Source organism: Leucoraja erinacea, chromosome 9 (genome assembly GCF_028641065.1).
Source record: "Leucoraja erinacea ecotype New England chromosome 9, Leri_hhj_1, whole genome shotgun sequence".
Lineage (NCBI taxonomy): Eukaryota > Metazoa > Chordata > Chondrichthyes > Rajiformes > Rajidae > Leucoraja > Leucoraja erinaceus.
The window spans coordinates 20834298-20852891 of NC_073385.1; the positions used below are offsets into that span (position 1 = coordinate 20834298).

The window sequence follows — 18594 nt, forward strand, 5'->3', positions numbered from 1 at the left end:
CTTGTTGTGGTAGCTTGTTCTATACATCCACCATCCTCTGTGAAACAGTTGCTCCTCAGGACCCCTTTGAACCTTTCACCATAAACCTATGCACTCTTGTTTCAGACTCCTGTACTATAACAGCATTTAAAAGCCAACTGGAAAAGTGCATGGGTAGGAAAGGTTCAGAGGGATATGGTCCAAATGCTGGTGAATGGGACTTGCTTAGAAGGAGCATCTTGGTCGGCATGAATGAATTGGGCCGAAGGGCCTGTTTCCATGCATGTGATTCCACCTTGGGGGGGGGGGGAGACTGACTGCCCACTTTATCTGTGTCACTCATGATCTTGGAAACATCTGTAAGGTCATCCCCTTAGACTGCAGTGCTCCTGTCTATCCAATCTTGCCTTATAACTCAATCCCTCCAGACCTGGTGACATACTTGTGACTCTTTACTGCACCCTAAAATTACACGTAGAAATTTCTGCCCTGGCATTTTAAGGATTTTTGCGTTTAAACTCATATATTAGCATTCTCTGAATGGTTCTCTGGATGCTTTCAAGAGAGCTGGATAGGGCTCTTAAAAATAGCGGAGTCAGGGGATATGGGGAGAAGGCAGGAATGGGGTACTGATGGGGATGATCAGCCATGATCACATTGAATGGGCCAAATGGCCTACTCCTGCACCTATTGTCTATTGTCATTTTTTCTGGTCAAGTCAGCAAATAAACTAACTTAACTTAAACAATGCAGGAAAGAAAACTCCTTTAATCATTTTGTTTAATCAACAGGAATTAACACGGGCTCCTATTATGCAGTTTCAACCCTCCTGAACAAGATGGTGCTGACACATTACCCAGTACGTACTCTGCCCGTTTGGGCCCTTCTCTTACTTATTGTACTGATTGAGGCATATTCTATATCTCAGCGACCTCGCGCAGCATCCTGTGGTATGTATGCTTGGGTATAGTCCTGGCCTCTCCTGAGTCACAAGGCATGTGATTCCAATGTCTCAATGAGAAGGGAAAGAAATCAGACTTGTTATTTGGGGGAAGTAAGCGGGGCAAGCAGCATCTATCGGGGGGGGGGGGGGGGAGCTGTCGATGTTTCGGACCGGAATCCCATGCTGACATTGAGAGGATGAGGGGGGGACAGGAGGTGACGGGTAGATGGAGGAGGTGTAAGGGATGGTGGGAAGAATGAGGCAAGGTGGGGGGAGGGGGTGTTGGGTGGTAGGTGATAGTTGGAAGTGGATGGGGGCTAGAGGCCGATGGAACCAGGTGTGGGGAGGGGGGAGTGAGGGGAAGACAGAGACTGGTGAGTAATAGTGGGGCCAAAAGGTTATGGAATCTGACAGTAGGAAGTGAAAATAGCTGGAACTAGGACTGGGAGCCAGATGAAAATAGATGATAGTGGGTGTAGCAAAGGGAGTGCAAATGGGAGGAGCAGTAGAGAGAGGGTTACCTGTCATTGGAGAAATATCCCAATGGACATTTTTAAGGCAGACTTAGATTCGTGATTGGTACGGGGGTTAAGGGTTATGGGGAGAAGGCAGGAGAATGGGGTTAGGAGGAAGAGTTCGATCAGCCCTGATTAAATGGCGGAGTAGACTTGATAGGCCGAATGGCCTAATTCTGCTTATCACATGACCTTATGATCCCCCAGCATTGTACCCCGATTAGGGGAACATGGGGAGGTAAAGGCACAGCCAAAAGGGATGCAGTTCCAATCCCCACCTCATAAAAGCAGGTGCTGGGATTGTTGAGTGTGGGAAGGGCAGATGTAAACCCGTGCCTGTAAGTCTAGGTCCTCACCAGCTCTTGTGTTGTGATATACTAGTCCATTCATTACTCAGAGTGGTGCAACTCTTTGTTTTCTGTCATGCTAACATGGAGCTGAAGAAGATAACTCCTAATCAGGTAAAACAGATTAAATGTTTCATAATTTTAATTTCTATTTCATGCTTTAATTTTTTTTCTTAAACCTGTTGCTTGTCAAACAATCCTGCCAACTGGTCAATTCAGTGGTTGCAGTGATATGGTCGAGGGGCCCGTTCTCTTCAATGGGTAATCCTTGAGGCAGCCCCTGGGATCGAGGATGACGTGTCTCCACTCCCTTTCTGTGGGTTCTGGGCTGACAGATGAGGCCAATGTAAGAGCCACAACTCCATGGGTTGGACAGGAGGTTGGGAGGGCAGGTAGGTAGTTGAGGTGTGCACCCCTTCCTCTGTTTATGCCATGGACTCCATTCTCAGTACCACCCTCAATGCCCTCTCTTCATATGGAATGGTCATGGGCCCACCATTCCCAGAGTTTATAACCGATTGGTCTGACATCCTAGGGAGGGAACCACCTGTACCTGTGCCTGCTTCATTTTCCAAACAGCAAGATACCGCTCCCTCCGTAACTCACTGGTCAATTCGTCCTTTCCCACCCAAACCACCTCCTCTCCTGGCATTTTCCCTTGCAACCGAAGGAAATGCTATACTTGCCCCTTGACTCCATTCAAGGACCCAATCAGTCTTTCCAGGTGTGGCAGAGGTTCACCTACACCTCCTCCAACCTCATCTATTGCATCTGCTGTTTTCGATGTCTGCTGCTCTACATCGGTGAGACCAAGTGTAGGCTTGGCGATCGCTTCGCCCAACACCGCCGCTCGGTTCGCATTAACCTATCTGATCTCCCAGTGGCACAGCACTTCAACTCCCTCTCCCATTTCAAATCCAACCTTTCTGGCCTGGGCCTCCTCCATAGTCAGTGTGAGGACCACCGTAAATTGGAGGAGCAGCACTTCACATTTTGCTTGGGCAGTTTGAATTCCCAGTGGGATAAACATTGACTTCTGTAATTTCAGGTAGTCCCTGCTTTCTCCTCCCCTCCCCAGCTCTTCCTCAGCCCACTCTCTGCCTCTTCCTTTCTTCTTCCTGCCCCCCACACCCTCACATCAGTCTGAAGAAGGGTCTCGACCCCAAACATTGCCTATTTCCTTCGCTCCATAGATGCTGTCTCACCCGCTGAGTTTCTCCAGCATTTTTGTCTAACTTCGATTTTCCAGCATCTGTAGTTCCTTCTTAAAGATCTTTTATTCCGTCAGTCTAACAGCAGTTTTATTTGTTAACACTGCAAGAATGTCGAGAGTCAAGTGTGTTTAATTGCCATGTGTACCAACCGCGGACAGATACTTACTATCCTTCTGCAATGTCTTCATTTTGAATTGCATTCGAATGCTTCATGTTGTCGGTTCACTATGTTACCAGCTTTCCCTCCACCAAGGGATACTGACTGTTCAATGCTTAATTGGGTTATCTCTTCCTCTTTTACAATATGTGAGAGGTTGTGCTCAGAATCCATGCTATCTCCTCCCTGGCTTTCATCACCTTTCCTGTAACTAATAGAAGCAGGAGTAGGCCATTCAGCACCTCATGCCTGCTGTGCTTTCTCTTGACATCATGGCTGGTCTGTTACATCAGCACCACTTTCCTACTCTAGTCCTATACCTATGATTCCCTAAAAACATGTCAATTCCCACCTTGAATGTACTTACTATTAATCCTCCACATCCCACCAGGATAAAAAATGCCAAAGCCTCGCCACCCTCTGGTGAGGACATTTTTTTTGCATCTGAATGGCTGGTCCCTGGTATTTGATTTGAGGCCTGATCCAATCAGCCAGCCAGGGGAAGCATCAACTTCACATACACACTGTTCATTTTCAAGTTACATCAATTATTTTCACAATTTTGTGTAGTTGTCCTTTCAAATTTCTGTACACTTTACTGAGAATAAAATGAACTGCTGTCACTGAGTGGAGACTAAGGAACTAGCTGGGTTTAGTAGCGGTGAGAGAACTTCATCCCCATGCTGAGTGCTCTGCTGTCCTGTTCCAATCCAACCCCCATGTGGAACATTGTCCTCCTGCTGTGGCTCCTTCCTGCTGCCTTCCCAGCAGCTGTAATCACAGTGCCTGATCACTGCAGGCAAACTGTTTTATATACAACTAAGCAAAGGAATGCACTAAATGTCACTGCTGCAACCTGGCCCCTCCATACACTGACGTAAGCATCATGTGGTTTCCCCAGAGATTCCTGCTCTCGCCTCCTGCACCAGGCACACATGTTCTTCCATGAGAATTACAACTATGACTGAAATTCAGACTTCATGTGATGAATTATGAATTTGTAATTCTAAAGCCGTATTGAAATGTTGTCCATGCCATGAATGCTGAACATAAAGACTTTGAGTGAGAATAAGCAGTTCAACGTTTGAAAATGACTTGTCATTCTAACTCTTTCATCCAGTATCCACCTGTCTTTGCCTGTGTCATCCTGTTTCACAGATCAATCCAACCTTCAGGAGTGAAGATATTCTTCTGCTATCTGTTCCACCTGTGACATCTAATAACTACAAATCTTATTTATTTAACAAAATCATCTCCTTGTAGTCTAACCATCCTCCTCATTCATCTGAACATTCCCAATTTCTGACTACACAGGAAGGCATGCTGGAACTGACCACTAGTTCTGCATTTGTCATTTAATATCTTTGAGAGCCTTTCAGCTGCAACATTCTTCAACCACTTGCCTTCTTTAATCCAATCCAGGAACCCTCTTCACCCCAACACATTCTACTTCGGTCTGATGAGCAGATTGGTAATACCACCTTTTAGTTTGCTGCCCCTGTTTCACCACACCATTACTGCCAGCCTCCTCCTGTGGCAGAGGGCATGGTGCATGTTCCCTCACTATTAAAACAGCACAGTGGCTCAGTGGCAGAGGTTCAAGAAACTACACACTCCCATGCAGCACCATTGATTGCAATTCAAATTCTCATTCCACCAGTGTTGTCCCTGCAAGGCTTATCAGAGAGCCTCCAGCAACCGCATCTGGCCCCCCCCCCCCCCCCCCCCCCCCCCCCCCCCCCCCCCCCCCCCCCCAATAGCGATTGTGTGCGCGCTGTTTTCCATGCTGTGTGCTGGTCATCTCCTCCCTCACCCATTGGTGATGCTGAGACTGATGGATCAATGTGTTGTTTAGATAGGCCTGTGTACTATTATCTCCAGTATCCAGGTACATGTTCTAATGATAAGAACTAACGGGACCACGCATCCCTCGCCTACAAATAAACCTGCATTATACCAGATCTGTCTCAGGGATGTGTTGATGACAATGTGTAATAATTTTATTGAACTTGTGAAAATGCCATTATTACAAATTCCGCTTTACAATCTTGTTGCATTTGCTGCAATTTGTAGAGAAACCAGAATGTTAATACAGATTGTAATTTATTTAATGTATTTTATCAAATGTGCCTGGAGGTCAAGGTTCTGCTGCCTTTGGTTTCAGTGGTCAATCTTTTTCCTCTGCTATCTCACCATCTGCCCTGATGTAGTAAACTGAGGAGCAGCTGGGCAGCACACTCACACACGCTGGTGTATCAATGTGCTGTGCCATCGAATAAAAGGATCAACGTTTGTACTTGCATTTGCCACTAATTTCTCCACCTTGATTGTTCAATCCTGAGGAGATTGCTAGTGGATAAGAGATGCTTGCCGATAGAGATGGAAGGAAATCCCAGGGCTGTCAGCTTCCTGCAAAGCAGCATGGATAGATGCTGCAGCACATCCTCAACAGCCAGAGATTTGGTATGGTGGAATTAAACAAAAGGAAATTAACGCCTTCATTATTTTAGTTTAATTGATGTGACTACAATTTGTACTGCAACTCCTGAGTGTCTGTTTGGGACATCCATACACTGTACAAAATGATAGTGTCATCTTACCCAGTAAACAGATTCTTACAGCGGATGCCGGGTAGCTGGAGTACAGTACTACTTTGTTGGTTCCTACAGACGTACAACGCAGCTGGAAGAGTGCTGGTAGGAAGCAATGAAACGGTTCATTCAATTCAAAGTCATTTTAAATGGTAAAATTAAAACAAGCCAGTTACTCAACCCAGAAGGGATCACAAACTCAAATCGACCAACTGGAGTAGATGTTGTTTTTAAAACTACTTCCCCACCACTGTAGGGACCTGAACAAGACACAGAGTTTCTAACTGTTTTACAGCAGGCAGTGTTTTAAAATCAGAACTGTTTGTGGTGAATTAACGCAAGTGTGATTCTTCTTCATTCTAGCATATCACAGAAGTAGTCAGTACCCTGGAAAGACGTGCATGTGTAGTGTCAGGATCCAACCCCTCCACACCATGATCAGGACTGCCCTGAGCCTCACTGGCCGACTTATTTTCATCTAAACACAAATGTTACTCAAAAATATTTTTTATTACCCAAGGTCTGAGGACTGTTACCAATGCTAGCCTTTATTCTAATCATCCTTAAAATGTAGTGCATTTACTTCTTCTGCTAGCCTGAGGTGTATTAGAGAGGGGCAGTGATAACGAGAGTGGTTGTAGGCATGGTAGGGGCAGACACACTGAATGAATGTTCTACCTGATCTCACTGTTCAGTCTCCATACTTCCCACTGCTGACAGTCTTGAAGCAGATTTTGCCTTTGTAAGAATTCAATTTCCAAACAGATATTAGCAAGGAATGCGTTAACATTAGTTGAAAGTTAGATCCATTCATATCTATTATAATCCAACAGTTTCTCACAGTCATCCTCACTGCATATTGCAAGGATTCCATTCTCCCAGTTTTCCAGTCTCTGCCTAATCTGCCCTGGATGCTTTTGGAAGGTAGACAAAAATGCTGGAGAAACTCAGCGGGTGATGCAGCATCTATGGAGCGAAGGAAATAGGCAACGTTTCGGGCCTGAAGAAGGGTTTCGGCCCGAAACGTTGCCTAATTTCCTTCGCTCCATAGATGCTGCCTCATTTGCTGAGTTTCTCCAGCATTTTTGTCTACCTTCGATTGGTCCAGCATCTGCAGTTCCTTCTCAAACAACTAGATGCTTTCAGGATTTTTTTCATTTCATTCACTGATTTGCCCCACTCAATCACATCTTCTCCATTTGCTCATATTCACATTCTCACCACCTTCCCCTAGTCTTGCCTTCAGCCTGCAGTCTCCACAGTCAACAGATCATCAGATGATTTTACTTGTTTTATGTTCTCGATTTATTTAAATTCCCAGCAACATTGTAGAATTAGATGCCATGCTTTTGGATTAGTAGTCCAGGTTTCTCGATTGCCAGTAGAGGAACCAAACCTGATGTAGCAGAGTGTGTCATATTTATGTTACAAAGGAGGAACTGAACTCCAATGTATGCACAAGGATCCCACCTGCTGCTCCATTAATCCCAGTGAAATGCCATCAACGTCAAGTCCAACAATCAAAACTGCCAATCTCCTCCAGTCTAAAGGAGTTTATGACCTGTTTAATGATCTACCACTCCTACTTAGACATGTGTTTTACCTAGTGAGATGTTGGAGGAATGACTAATTCCAACATCTTTGCTTGTTATTTTTCCTGAGTATTAACAGTGAGTGTATTCCTGTTGTGCAAGTGGATTATCCCCATTGAAGGAATGAAGAAGATTCATGAGTTTATTCTCCAGGGCAGATTGTTTACATTTAAGAATGTAGGTGTTGCTACTTCCCTCCGAGGTATAGCTGTCAGATTAACCCCGTTGTTCTGCAGGGTTAATGTGATTTGAGGGGAGGTTCTTGTGACTGAAGCTGTTCAACATGATCTTGTGTGGTATTAGTATAGAATGGGAACAGTGGTCCTCCTGTGTACCTACCAAAGCAAATCTAATCTTTTCAGGTTTAGAATTTTTGTAAATATTCTGATTTCCCACCAGGCCTCCACACACCACCCCTTTGGGTGTAAGGGGAGCGTACTTGCTCCATGTCCTGGCTTTTGAACGTGGCTGTTGGGATGTTTAAGACTAGAGTCTGAGATGACAAGGCCACAGGTCCCCCCCCCCCCCCCCCCTGCCTTTACTGTGGCCAGCTGCCTGGCCTCTGAGATTGGCAGCCTCAATCTAAACTTGGCTCAATTTTACCACACCATTGCCACAATAGGTTTTTGGTTTGGCCTGCCTTGTCTAATAGATGCCAGTCTAAGCACAAGTATGTCCATTTATATGTCCTGTGACCAACTAAAAGAACTGGAGTCCCTTTTTAACAAACCTGGAAGTGATGATATGTGTGTAATGTATCAGGAAAGATACCAAGTGCTTTGCTTGCTTATACTGTACTTTTTTTTCATTTATTGACGAAGTCTGTATATACAGTTTGTCTTTGAGATATTTGTGAACTTCATGGTGTTGTTTTGTGTTTTGGAAGCACTTTGACAGTGCTATCTGATCAAACTACAAGAATGATAATGTGAGTTGCGAGCCAGGAGCTTTGCTCCCTCAGCTGCTGTTTGAATGTTGATGGCCAGAGATGTTGAAAATGTAGACAACCTCAAGCAAACCATCCCAGCAGTTGTCTGATCATGCTTCTCTGCTGAAGATCCTTAACCCAATTAATCTTGAAGAGATCTAATGTAGAGAATTGAAATCTAAAGATATTAACTTGCAGCAAGAGTAACTGAAGACAGAAAGAAAGGTGAATCGTGTGATTTTTGTTTGTGGAATGAGCCTTGTGGTGTAGTTGATGTTGATCGCCTTTGATGCTGTGTGTGCAGATCGGTGTGTGGATGTGTGGGACTGAATGTGAGGAGTCATCCACCAGCTGGGAATGGTTCTGATGCGGTAATCTGGAGAAATTGCTGACTCCTCTCTGTTTCTCAGGGCGAAGAGCTGAATGCAGGGAGGATTGGGCTCACCATCGTGGTCTCTGGAATGGTTGGCTCCATCATTTGCGGAATCTGGTTGGACAAAACCCGGACGTACAAGTAAGAATTCACCCCGAATTGCTCCCATTTGGATACTGAATCCCTTCTTCCAGAAAAGCCAAACCATGGTCTACTTCCCACAGGTGTGGGGCGCAGACAGAGTGTGTGATCAACAGATATGTGTTGGGACATAAACCCCACGATGATTCACTTACATGTAATAGAGGAAGGAGGAGAAACGCTGGCAAAAAACAAGTGTGTCTCTTTCTCTCAGCATGTCAAGCTGAATCTTTAACCCTGAGGTCCCAATCTGTAGGGTGAGCCTGTACTACCTTGACCTGATGTTTGAAGAGCAGTTACCCATGTAACTATGAACTGAGTTTTTGGCAGTGGAATTAACATAAAGACCAGCTTTGATTGGCATGGATAAATTGGGCCAACTGGCCTCTTTTGTGCTGTAAACTACTGATTATTGGGGCTTTACCTAGAAGTGGTAATAACCATATAACCATATAACAATTTCAGCACGGAAACAGGCCATCTCGACCCTTCTAGTCCGTGCCGAACACATATTCTCCCCTAGTCCCATATACCTGTGCTCAGACCATAACCTTCCATTCCCTTCCCGTCCATATAACTATCCAATTTATTTTTAAATGCTAAAAACGAACCTGCCTCCACCACCTTCACTGGAAGCTCATTCCACACAGCCACCACTCTCTGAGTAAAGAAGTCCCCCCTCATGTTACCCCTAAACTTCATTCTCAAGTCATGTCCCCTTGTTTGAATCTTCCCTACTCTCAGTGGGAAAAGCTTTTCCACGTCAACTCTGTCTATCTCTCTCATCATTTTAAAAACCTCTATCAAGTCCCCCCTTAACCTTCTGCGCTCCAAAGAATAAACCCCTAACTTGTTCAACCTTTCTCTGTAACTTAGTTGCTGAAACCCAGGCAACATTCTAGTATATCTCCTCTGTACTCTCTCTATTTTGTTGACATCCTTCCTATAATTAGGCGACCAAAATTGTACACCATACTCCAGAATTGGCCTCACCAATGCCTTGTACAATTTTAACATTACATCCCAACTTCTATACTCAATGCTCTGATTTATAAAGGCCAGCACACCAAAAGCTTTCTTTACCACCCTATCTACATGAGATTCCACTTTCAGGGAACTGTGCACAGTTATTCCCAGATCCCCCTGTTCACCTATATTCTTCAATTCCCTACCATTTACCATGTACGTCCTATTTTGATTTGTCCTGCCAAGATGTAGCACCTCACACTTATCAGCATTAAACTCCATCTGCCATCTTTCAGCCCACTCTTTCAACTGGCATAAATCTTTCTGTAGACTTTGAAACTCTACTTCATTACCCGCAACCCCACCTATCTTAGTATCATCTGCATACTTACTAATCCAATTTACCACACCATCATCCAGATCATTGATGTACATGACAAACAACAGTGGACCCAACACAGATCCCTGTGGCAACCCACTCGTCACTGGCCTCCAACCTGACAAACAACCATCCACCATTACTCTCTGGCATCTCCCATTCAGCCACTGTTGAATCCATCTTGCTACTCCACCATTTATACCCAACCATTGAACCTTCTTAACCAACCTTCCATGAGGAACCTTGTCAAAGGCCTTACTGAAGTCCATATACACAACATCCACTGCTTTACCCTCATCAATTTCCCGAGTAACATCTTCAAAAAATTCAAGAAGATTAGTCAAACATGACCTTCCAGGCACAAATCCTTGTTGACTGTTCCTAATCAGACCGTGTTTATCCAGATGCTTATATATATTATCTCTAAGTATTCTTTCCATTAATTTGCCCACCACTGACGTCAAACTAACAGGTCTATAATTGCTAGGTTTACTCTTAGACCCCTTTTTAAACAATGGAACAACATGCGCAGTACACCAATCCCCCGGCACTATTCCCGTTTCTAATGACACTTGAAATATTTCTGCCATAGCCCCTGCTATTTCTACACTACCATCCCTCAATGTCCTAGGGAATATCCTGTCCGGACCTGGAGACTTATCCACTTTTATATTTCTCAAAAGTGTCAGTACTTCCTCTTCTTTGAATCTCATAGTTTCCATAGCTACTCTACTTGTTTCCCTTACCTCACATAATTCAATATCCTTCTCCTTGGTGAATACCAAAGAAAAGAAACTGTTCAATATCTCCCCCATTTCTTTTGGCTCTGCAGATAGTTGTCCACTCTGACTCTCTAATGGACCAATTTTATCCCTCGTTATCCTTTTGCTATTAATATAGCTGTAGAAACCCTTCGGATTTACTTTTACCTTACTTGCCAAAGCAACCTCATATCTTCTTTTAGCTTTTCTAATTTCTGTCTTAAGATTCTTTTTACATTCTTTATACTCCTCAAGCACCTCATTTACTCCATTCTGCATATAATTATTGTAGATCTCCCTCTTTTTCCGAACCAAGTGTCCAATTTCCCTTGAAAACCATGGCTCTTTACAATTTTTACGATTTCCTTTCAACAGAACAGGGACATAAAGATTCTGTACTCTTAAAATGTCACCTTTAAATGTACTCCATTTCTCTTCCACATCTTTCCCATAAAACAAACTGTCCCAATTTACTCCTTTTAAATCCTTTCGCATCTCCTCAAAGTTAGCCTTTCTCCAATCAAAAATCTCAACCCTAGGTCCAGTTCTGTCCCTCTCCATAATTATATTGAAACTAATGGTATTGTGATCATTTGGTAATATTGCATTGTTAACAGCAATTGTGTGACAAGCAATTGTGAAGATTGTGTGTTGTACTTCCCTGAGGGTCAGGTTGTTTGTAGCTACTGTGCTCGTGTCCTTGGCCTGTTTTGTGCTTGGGGAGGTGCACAAACCCCAAGACCAGGAGTTGGTGAAGCTGGAGTTCTGATGTGAGCTTGTTCTGCTGAGGTTGTGGGTGTGGCAGCGCAGGCTAACTCGACTGGCGTTAACTGACAGCTTTTGCAACTCTAGTTCTACATACCTATCTTTGGTATTTTTTATTACGGCAGGATTTAAGAATTTGTTAGATTTGATAACTGATTTTAATCTGCAAGTGTGGGATTTTGACATTTTTATCAGATGATTAACTAGCAGGAATACAGGTTTTTAAGTAGAATGTGCTCTTAAACATTTCTGTTTGTAAGTATTGTTCAACATTATGGCAGTGGAATCTGTTCTGTGTGTTGGGCGTGTATCCCTACGTGGCAGCTGTGGCCAGAGTCGGTTATTACTTCCTCCTGATTCGGAGTGGTGATTGATGTGCCCATGTAATCTGCAGTTACCGTGGACACTAGATTAGAGCAAACCATGTGTAATCTCTGTGAACATGCAGTGGGCCAGTGTGCAGGTAGTTTCATATTGGCACATTGGTGAATGTAAACAGCCAGAGGGTTGGGCATTTGACCAGGATAAGGTTACACACTGTTAATCTCTATTATGTGCATTTTATTTCCTCTTGTTATGCCTCTTTACTGTCCTTGGGGAGAAATCAGTTCCAAAGAAACACGTGACTTTAACTGGAAGTAAAATCTAATTATCTTAAACAGTCTTCTGCAAAATCGGGTGGAAATTGCAGACATAAGAGACTGCAGATGCTGGAATGTGTAAGAAAGAACTGCAGATGCTGGTTTAAATCGAAGGTAGACACAAAATGCTGGAGTTACTCAGCGGGTGAGGCAGCATCTCTGGAGAGAAGGAATCGACAACGTTTCGGGTCGAGGTCCTTCTTCAGACTGATGTCAGGGGAGGTGGCGGGACAAAGGTAGAATGTAGTCAGAGACAGATGCTGGAATCTTGAATTAAAAAATATTTGCTGAAGGAACTCAGCAGGGTCAGGGAACATCTGTGGGGGGAATGGACTGTTTTTCACATAGATAGTGGGTATATGGAACAAGCTGCCAGAGGAGGTAGTTGAGGCTGGGACTATCCCATCATTTAAGAAACAATTGGACAGGTACATGAATAGGACAGGTATGGAGGGATATGAACCAAGCGCAGGCAGGTGGGAATAGGGTAGCTGGGACATGTGGGCTGATGTGGGCAAGTTGGGCCAAAGGGCCTGTTTCCACACTCTGAAATGAAATGCCTTTATTTGTCGTTGTAAGCACTGCTTACAGCAAAATTGTTGTTGCCACTCCATTGGTGCATAATATACAAACATAAAAACACAGGACACAATTTACAAACAATGTTAAAAACTAGGTATCAAGATAAGTAAGTAATCAGTGCTGTACATGGTGATAGTAAAAGTTCAAGGTGGGTAGCAGCATGGAAGAGTGCAGCATGAATAATACTCAGTGTTTTTTCATGTTGAGTGTGAAGATCACTCTATGACTATGACATACAACGTTTTGGGTTGGGATATTGTTTCAGTGATGGAGTAGAGTGGAGAAAGCTGTAAAAGTTGAGGTGGGGAAGTGATGGGTAGATTCCGGTGAGGAAGGGTTGATAAAGGGGTGAAAATAGTCGTCAGATTTGAAGCCCGATTTACTGATGCTCAACAATCTGTTCAACCATTGAGAAGTGATTGGAAATCCAGCAGTCCCCTCAACAATGAAACACTGTGCACTGACAAGGAACAGAGCTGCTCTGCCCCCTCCCCCTGGCTCTGCCCCCCCCCCCCCCCCCCCCCGCTAAGGGAATCGAGGGATATGGGGGGGAAAAAGCAGGAACGGGGTACTGATTTTGGATGATCCGCCATGATCATATTGAATGGCGGTGCTAGCTCAAAGGGCCAAATGGCCTACTCCTGCACCTATTTTCTATGTTTCTATAACTTGTGAACTTCAATGTCAACAAGACCAAGGAACTAATTATTGATATATGCCTCCATTTTACCTTCCTAAGAATGAAAAGGGTGTTTCTGCTCTTTCTTAGAGTAAGATTTTGGCTAGGAAGGAACTGCAGATGCTGCTTTAAACTGAAGATTGACACACAATCTTTGTTTATCACAAAATCTCCATCCCTCCCTCACCCAAGTCGCACCAGCTTCTCGTTCTCACCTAGCAGACAGCTAACAATGTCCTGTTTCCTTTAATATTGTTACTTTTTTGTATATCTTTCATTCATTTGTTCTATATCTCTCTACATCACCGTCAATATCTCTTGTTTCCAGGGCCGGATTTAGATGAAGAGAGGCCCTAAGCTATTTCACTTGCGAGGCCCCTCCCAATCCCCCACCCCCAGAGGGGGGAGGTGGGGGGGGGAGGGGAGAGGTGAAGGGAAGGGGGGGGGGGGCGGGTGAGAGGGGGGTATGGATGGGAGGGAGCGAATGGGGGGGGGGAAGGAGAGAGGGGGTTGTTACCAAACTGTACTCACTGTGGAATGAATCCATTAACCGAGCCACTCTGATGCAGGATTCTAAGTTGTCCCTGCCTTCCGTCTGGAAGCCTCTTCGTCCCCATCAGACTGCTTGGGTCCTTGGATGGAGTCGATGGGGGAGGTAAAGCGACAAATGTAGCATTTCCTGTGGTTGCAAGGGAAAGTACCAGGGGAGGGGTTAGTTTGGGTGGGAAGGGACGAATTGACGAAGGAGTTATGGAGGGAGCGGTCACTGTGGAAAGCCAAACGGGGAGGAGATGGGAAGATGTGGCCAGTGGTGGGATCCCGTTGGAGGTGGCGAAAATGTCGGAGGATTATCTGTTGTATGTGACGGCTGGTAGGGTGGAAGGTGAGGACAAGGGGGACTCTGTCCTTGTTATGAGTGGGGGGGGGATAGGGAGTGAGAGCGGAGCTACGGGACATGGAGGAGACCCTGGTGAAAGCCTCATCTATAGTAGAAGAGGGGAACCTGAAGATGGTTTGTAGTTCAAAGTTTAATTGCCGTTTGTAGTGTTCAATAGCCTGATGGTTGTAAGGCAGTAGCTGTTCCTGAACCTGGAGGCCACTGATTTTCAAACTCCTGTGCTTTCGTCTTGATAATAGCAGGGAGATGAGTGTGGCCAGGGTGGTGTGGGCCTTAGATATTAGCTGTGTTCTGGAGGAAGCGTTTACTGTTATCCTTTCGATAGTGGAGCCATCAAAGACCCACAAGAACATCCTTCAGGCTCTTGAACCACACTGCATAACACAATCCACAACCTTACTTCAGCACCAAGCTACTGGAATTTGTCCCACTAAGGTCACAATACCAGCTCTGGCGTATTATCTGGAGTATCTGATACTTTATGGTTGATTGATTGTTATTTTATGCGCTTGTTAAGCCACAGTAAGTCAGAATTAAACACTCTTGATTCTTGAAATTATGCATACATTCTACAGCACAGTGAAAAGTAAAAGGCTGTACAAATAAGCAATATATTAGTGCAAAACACAATTATAAAAACAAGTGGTTGGTCGTGCACGAGGTGGTTGGTACTGTTCCATTGCCGAGGGATGATTGGGGTTGTGTAGATTGGTTCTAGAACCAGATGGTTCTAGGAAAGTTGCTGTTCCTGAACCTGGTTGTGTGGGACCTTGAGCTATGGTTCTGCTGACTGAAGGTGGTGGTGAGAAGAGGGCGCGGCCCGGATGGTGAGGTTCCTTGATGATAGATTCCGTGGTGTTGAGGCAGGGCAACTGCCTTCTATGATGGGGAGGGCTGTGCCCGTGATGGACCAGGCTGAGTCCATCACTCACTGCATACTATTGCATTCCAGTCTGTTGGAATTGCCGTACCAGACCATGATGCGACCAGTCAGAATACTTTCTACAGTGCATCTGTAGATGTTTGTGAGAGTGTTTAGTGATATGATGAATTTCTTTACACTTAGGGGGGAAAAAAGTGGAGGTGCTGGTGCATCTTCTTTGTGATGACATCTATACGTCGAGCCCATGGTCGGTCAAGTGTGCTGTGCCCAGAATAGATCATCCCATGTGATGGCATTGAAATGTGAGCTCAGGCAGGTCATATGTGTGATGTGCCCAGAATAGGTCATTCCAGATGTCCCAGGAATTTGAAACTGCTAATTCTGGCATGTGATCTCCCAACTTCACCTTTCTGACTTCAATAATTAGTTTCTTGGTCTTGTTGACATTGAGAAAATTTGTTTTTATGGCACCACTCAACCAGGTGTTCTGTATCTCTCTTGTACACTGACTCATCAGCACATGTCAGCAAATGTGCAGGTGGCATTGCATCTGTGCCACGTGGGCATCTGTGTAGAGAGAGGGGGCAAAGCACCATCTTGGGATTCACCTGTGTTGATTGTCAGTGAGGTGACGATATTGCCTCTGACCTGCACAGATTGAGGTCTGCTGATGATGAAGGGATGGATCCAGAGGCGCAGGTCTTGGTGATGAGTTTGGAGGGGAGGATGGTGTTGAACACAAAGCTGCAGTCAATGAGCAGCAGCCTGACGTTGTGTCCCTGTTATCCTGATGGTCCACAGCAGAGTGGGGAGCCAGTGAGACGGCATCAGCTGTTAACCTGTTGTGGTAGTGGGTCAGTTCATTCGTGAAGCAGGAACTCCATAAGCACATCATTACAGTGGATGTAAGTGCTAGCAGACGGTGCACATTGAGGCAGCTCTCTATCTTCATTATACAAAAATGCCCTTTTAAAGCAGGTGCAACCTGTAGAGTGAGGTTGAAGATGTGCTTGAATACTCAGCCAGTTGGTCCACGCAGGTCTTTAGCACTTGCCCAGTAGACTGTCTGTGTGTTGGGTCCTTTGGTGTTGATGGCAGATTGGCAGAAACTTCTTCAAGCCAGCGATGATGATGAGGGAGTCTGGATACACCGTTCCGTGCCTTTTGATCAGGATATGCCTTTCCGTGCCAATTCCGGAAGTGCCAGCTTGATGCCTGCCCAAGGGTGGATGTAGACTGTGGTCAGGGGAAGGGTTCTGAACTCCCTCAGTGGGTAGAATAGTCAGCAATGTTCCAGGTCAGGGGACGGGAATGCCACAAGACCACCACGTCTGAAGACCATGACTTGTTTATCATGAAGCAGGCGCTGCCACTCTCCCTGTGCCTGGCACCGTAGCCGGTCCTTGCCGTGGGCACCTCTTGCACTGGGCTGTTGGCTCCAGGAGTGCCATTGCAGTCAGGGATCACAGCACAGTCTTGGGCCATGAAATAAAACATTGAGATCAGTGTTAATTATTAGCAGTATTTCGCAATTTGTAAAATTGGAAAGGGTGCAGAGGAGATTCACGAGTAGATTCACCACCAGAAGGAACTGCAGATGTTGGTTTACAAAAAAAAAGACAAAGTACTGAAGTAACTCTAAGACTGAAGACGAGCCGCCTATCCATGCTCCCCACAGATGCTGCCAGACCCACTGAGCTACCCCAACATTTGTAACTTGGTTTTAGCAGGGAGAGGTTGGATAGGCTGGTGTAGGAGGCTGAGGGGTACCAGATCTCGAGGGGCATGGATAAAGTGATGGTGGAGGAGTAAAACTAGAGGGCATAGACTCTGGATTATGGGAATGTTACCTGAATTAGAGGGTAACTGGATTAAAGGAGTTTGGACAAATACAGATTGGTTTGTCTGGAGCATTGGTGTTTGTGGGAAGTCCTAATAGAAATGTATTACATTTATGAGAGCCATAGATAGGGTAGATAGTCAGCACCTTAGTCCTATGGTAGAAATGTCCTATGGCTAGAGGACATAGCTTTAAGGTAAGAGGGGCAAAGTTTAAAGGAGATACGTGGGTGAACTTTATTTAATAAGAGAGTGCTGGGTGCCTGGACTGTGCTGCCAGGGGAGGTGACACAATAGTGACATTTAAGAGGCATTTGGGCAGACACATGAACAAGCAAGTAATGGAGCAATGCAGACTTTGTCAGACAGATAGATTTAGTTGACACTGGCATCCTGTTTGTATAGTCAGAATCTTGTCCCTGGCATGAGCGTAGAACTAGAGATTACAGGATTTGGGTGAGAGGTGAGAAATTTGAAGGAGATCTGAGGTGCAGGTTTTTCCCACAGAGGGTAGTGGCAATCTGGATCAAGCTGCCAGAAGAAGTGGTGGAGGTGAGTACCATTCTATTGTTTAAATGTTGTGTGGAGAGGTATTTGGATAGGAAAGGAGTAGGGGCAACCTAATGCGGGCAAATGGGACCCATAGATGGGATTCATGGTCAGCACGGCAGGTGGGCCTAGTGATGGGACAAGTTGACAAGGGCAAGTTAGGATGAAAGACCTGTTTCTGTGCTGTATGACTCTAACCAGCAGCCACCCCATAACTCAGCAGTCACACGTAACACCCTCATTGCTCACGTTTGGAAGTTGTCAGTGTGTGGAGCCTGACCTATGTCAATTATTCGGTGTAATTGTGGGGTGGGGGATAAGTAGGTGGAATGGGGTCTACATTTATTCTAGATCTCCTTGAATAGTGAGCCAGGCTCAAGGGACAGAACAGCCTCCTCTCTCTCTCTCTCTCCCTCTCTCTGTCTCTCTCCCTCTCTCTCTCTCCTCTCTCTGTCTCTCCCTCTCTCTCTGTCTCTCCCTCTCTCTCTCTCTCTCCCTCTCTCTGTCTCTCTCTCCCTCTCTCTGTCTCTCCCTCTCTCTCTCTCCCCTCCCCCCCTTCCCTCCCCCCCTTCCCTCCCCCCCCTTCCCTCCCCCCCCCCACCCCCCCCCCCCCCCTCCCTATCCCACCCTCCCCCCCTTCCCTCCCCCCCCCCCCCCCCCCCTCCCCTCCCCCCCCCTCCCCTCCCCCCCCCCCCCCCCCCCCCCCCCCCCCCCTCCCCCCCTCCCCCCCCCCCCCCCTCCCCCCCCCCCCCCCCCCCCCCCTCTCTCCCCCCTTCTCTCCCCCCTTCTCCCCCCTCCCCCTCTCCCCCCTCCTCTCCCCCTTCCCCCACCCCCGCCCTCTCCACCAGACACTGGGTGTTTTGGTTTTTCCC

General features: G+C 45.8%; 1 protein-coding gene across 2 annotated transcripts in view; it reads left to right on the top strand.

The window, feature by feature from the left end:
• The window catches only part of flvcr2a (FLVCR heme transporter 2a), an 81219-nt gene that overhangs the window by 42011 nt on the left and 20614 nt on the right, over positions 1-18594 (top strand). For both annotated transcript variants that reach the window (XM_055640296.1, XM_055640295.1), the window contains exons 5-6: positions 771-838; positions 8677-8780. In XM_055640296.1, the coding sequence (XP_055496271.1) occupies positions 771-838; positions 8677-8780 (172 nt within the window). The remainder of the gene's footprint in view (positions 1-770; positions 839-8676; positions 8781-18594) is intronic.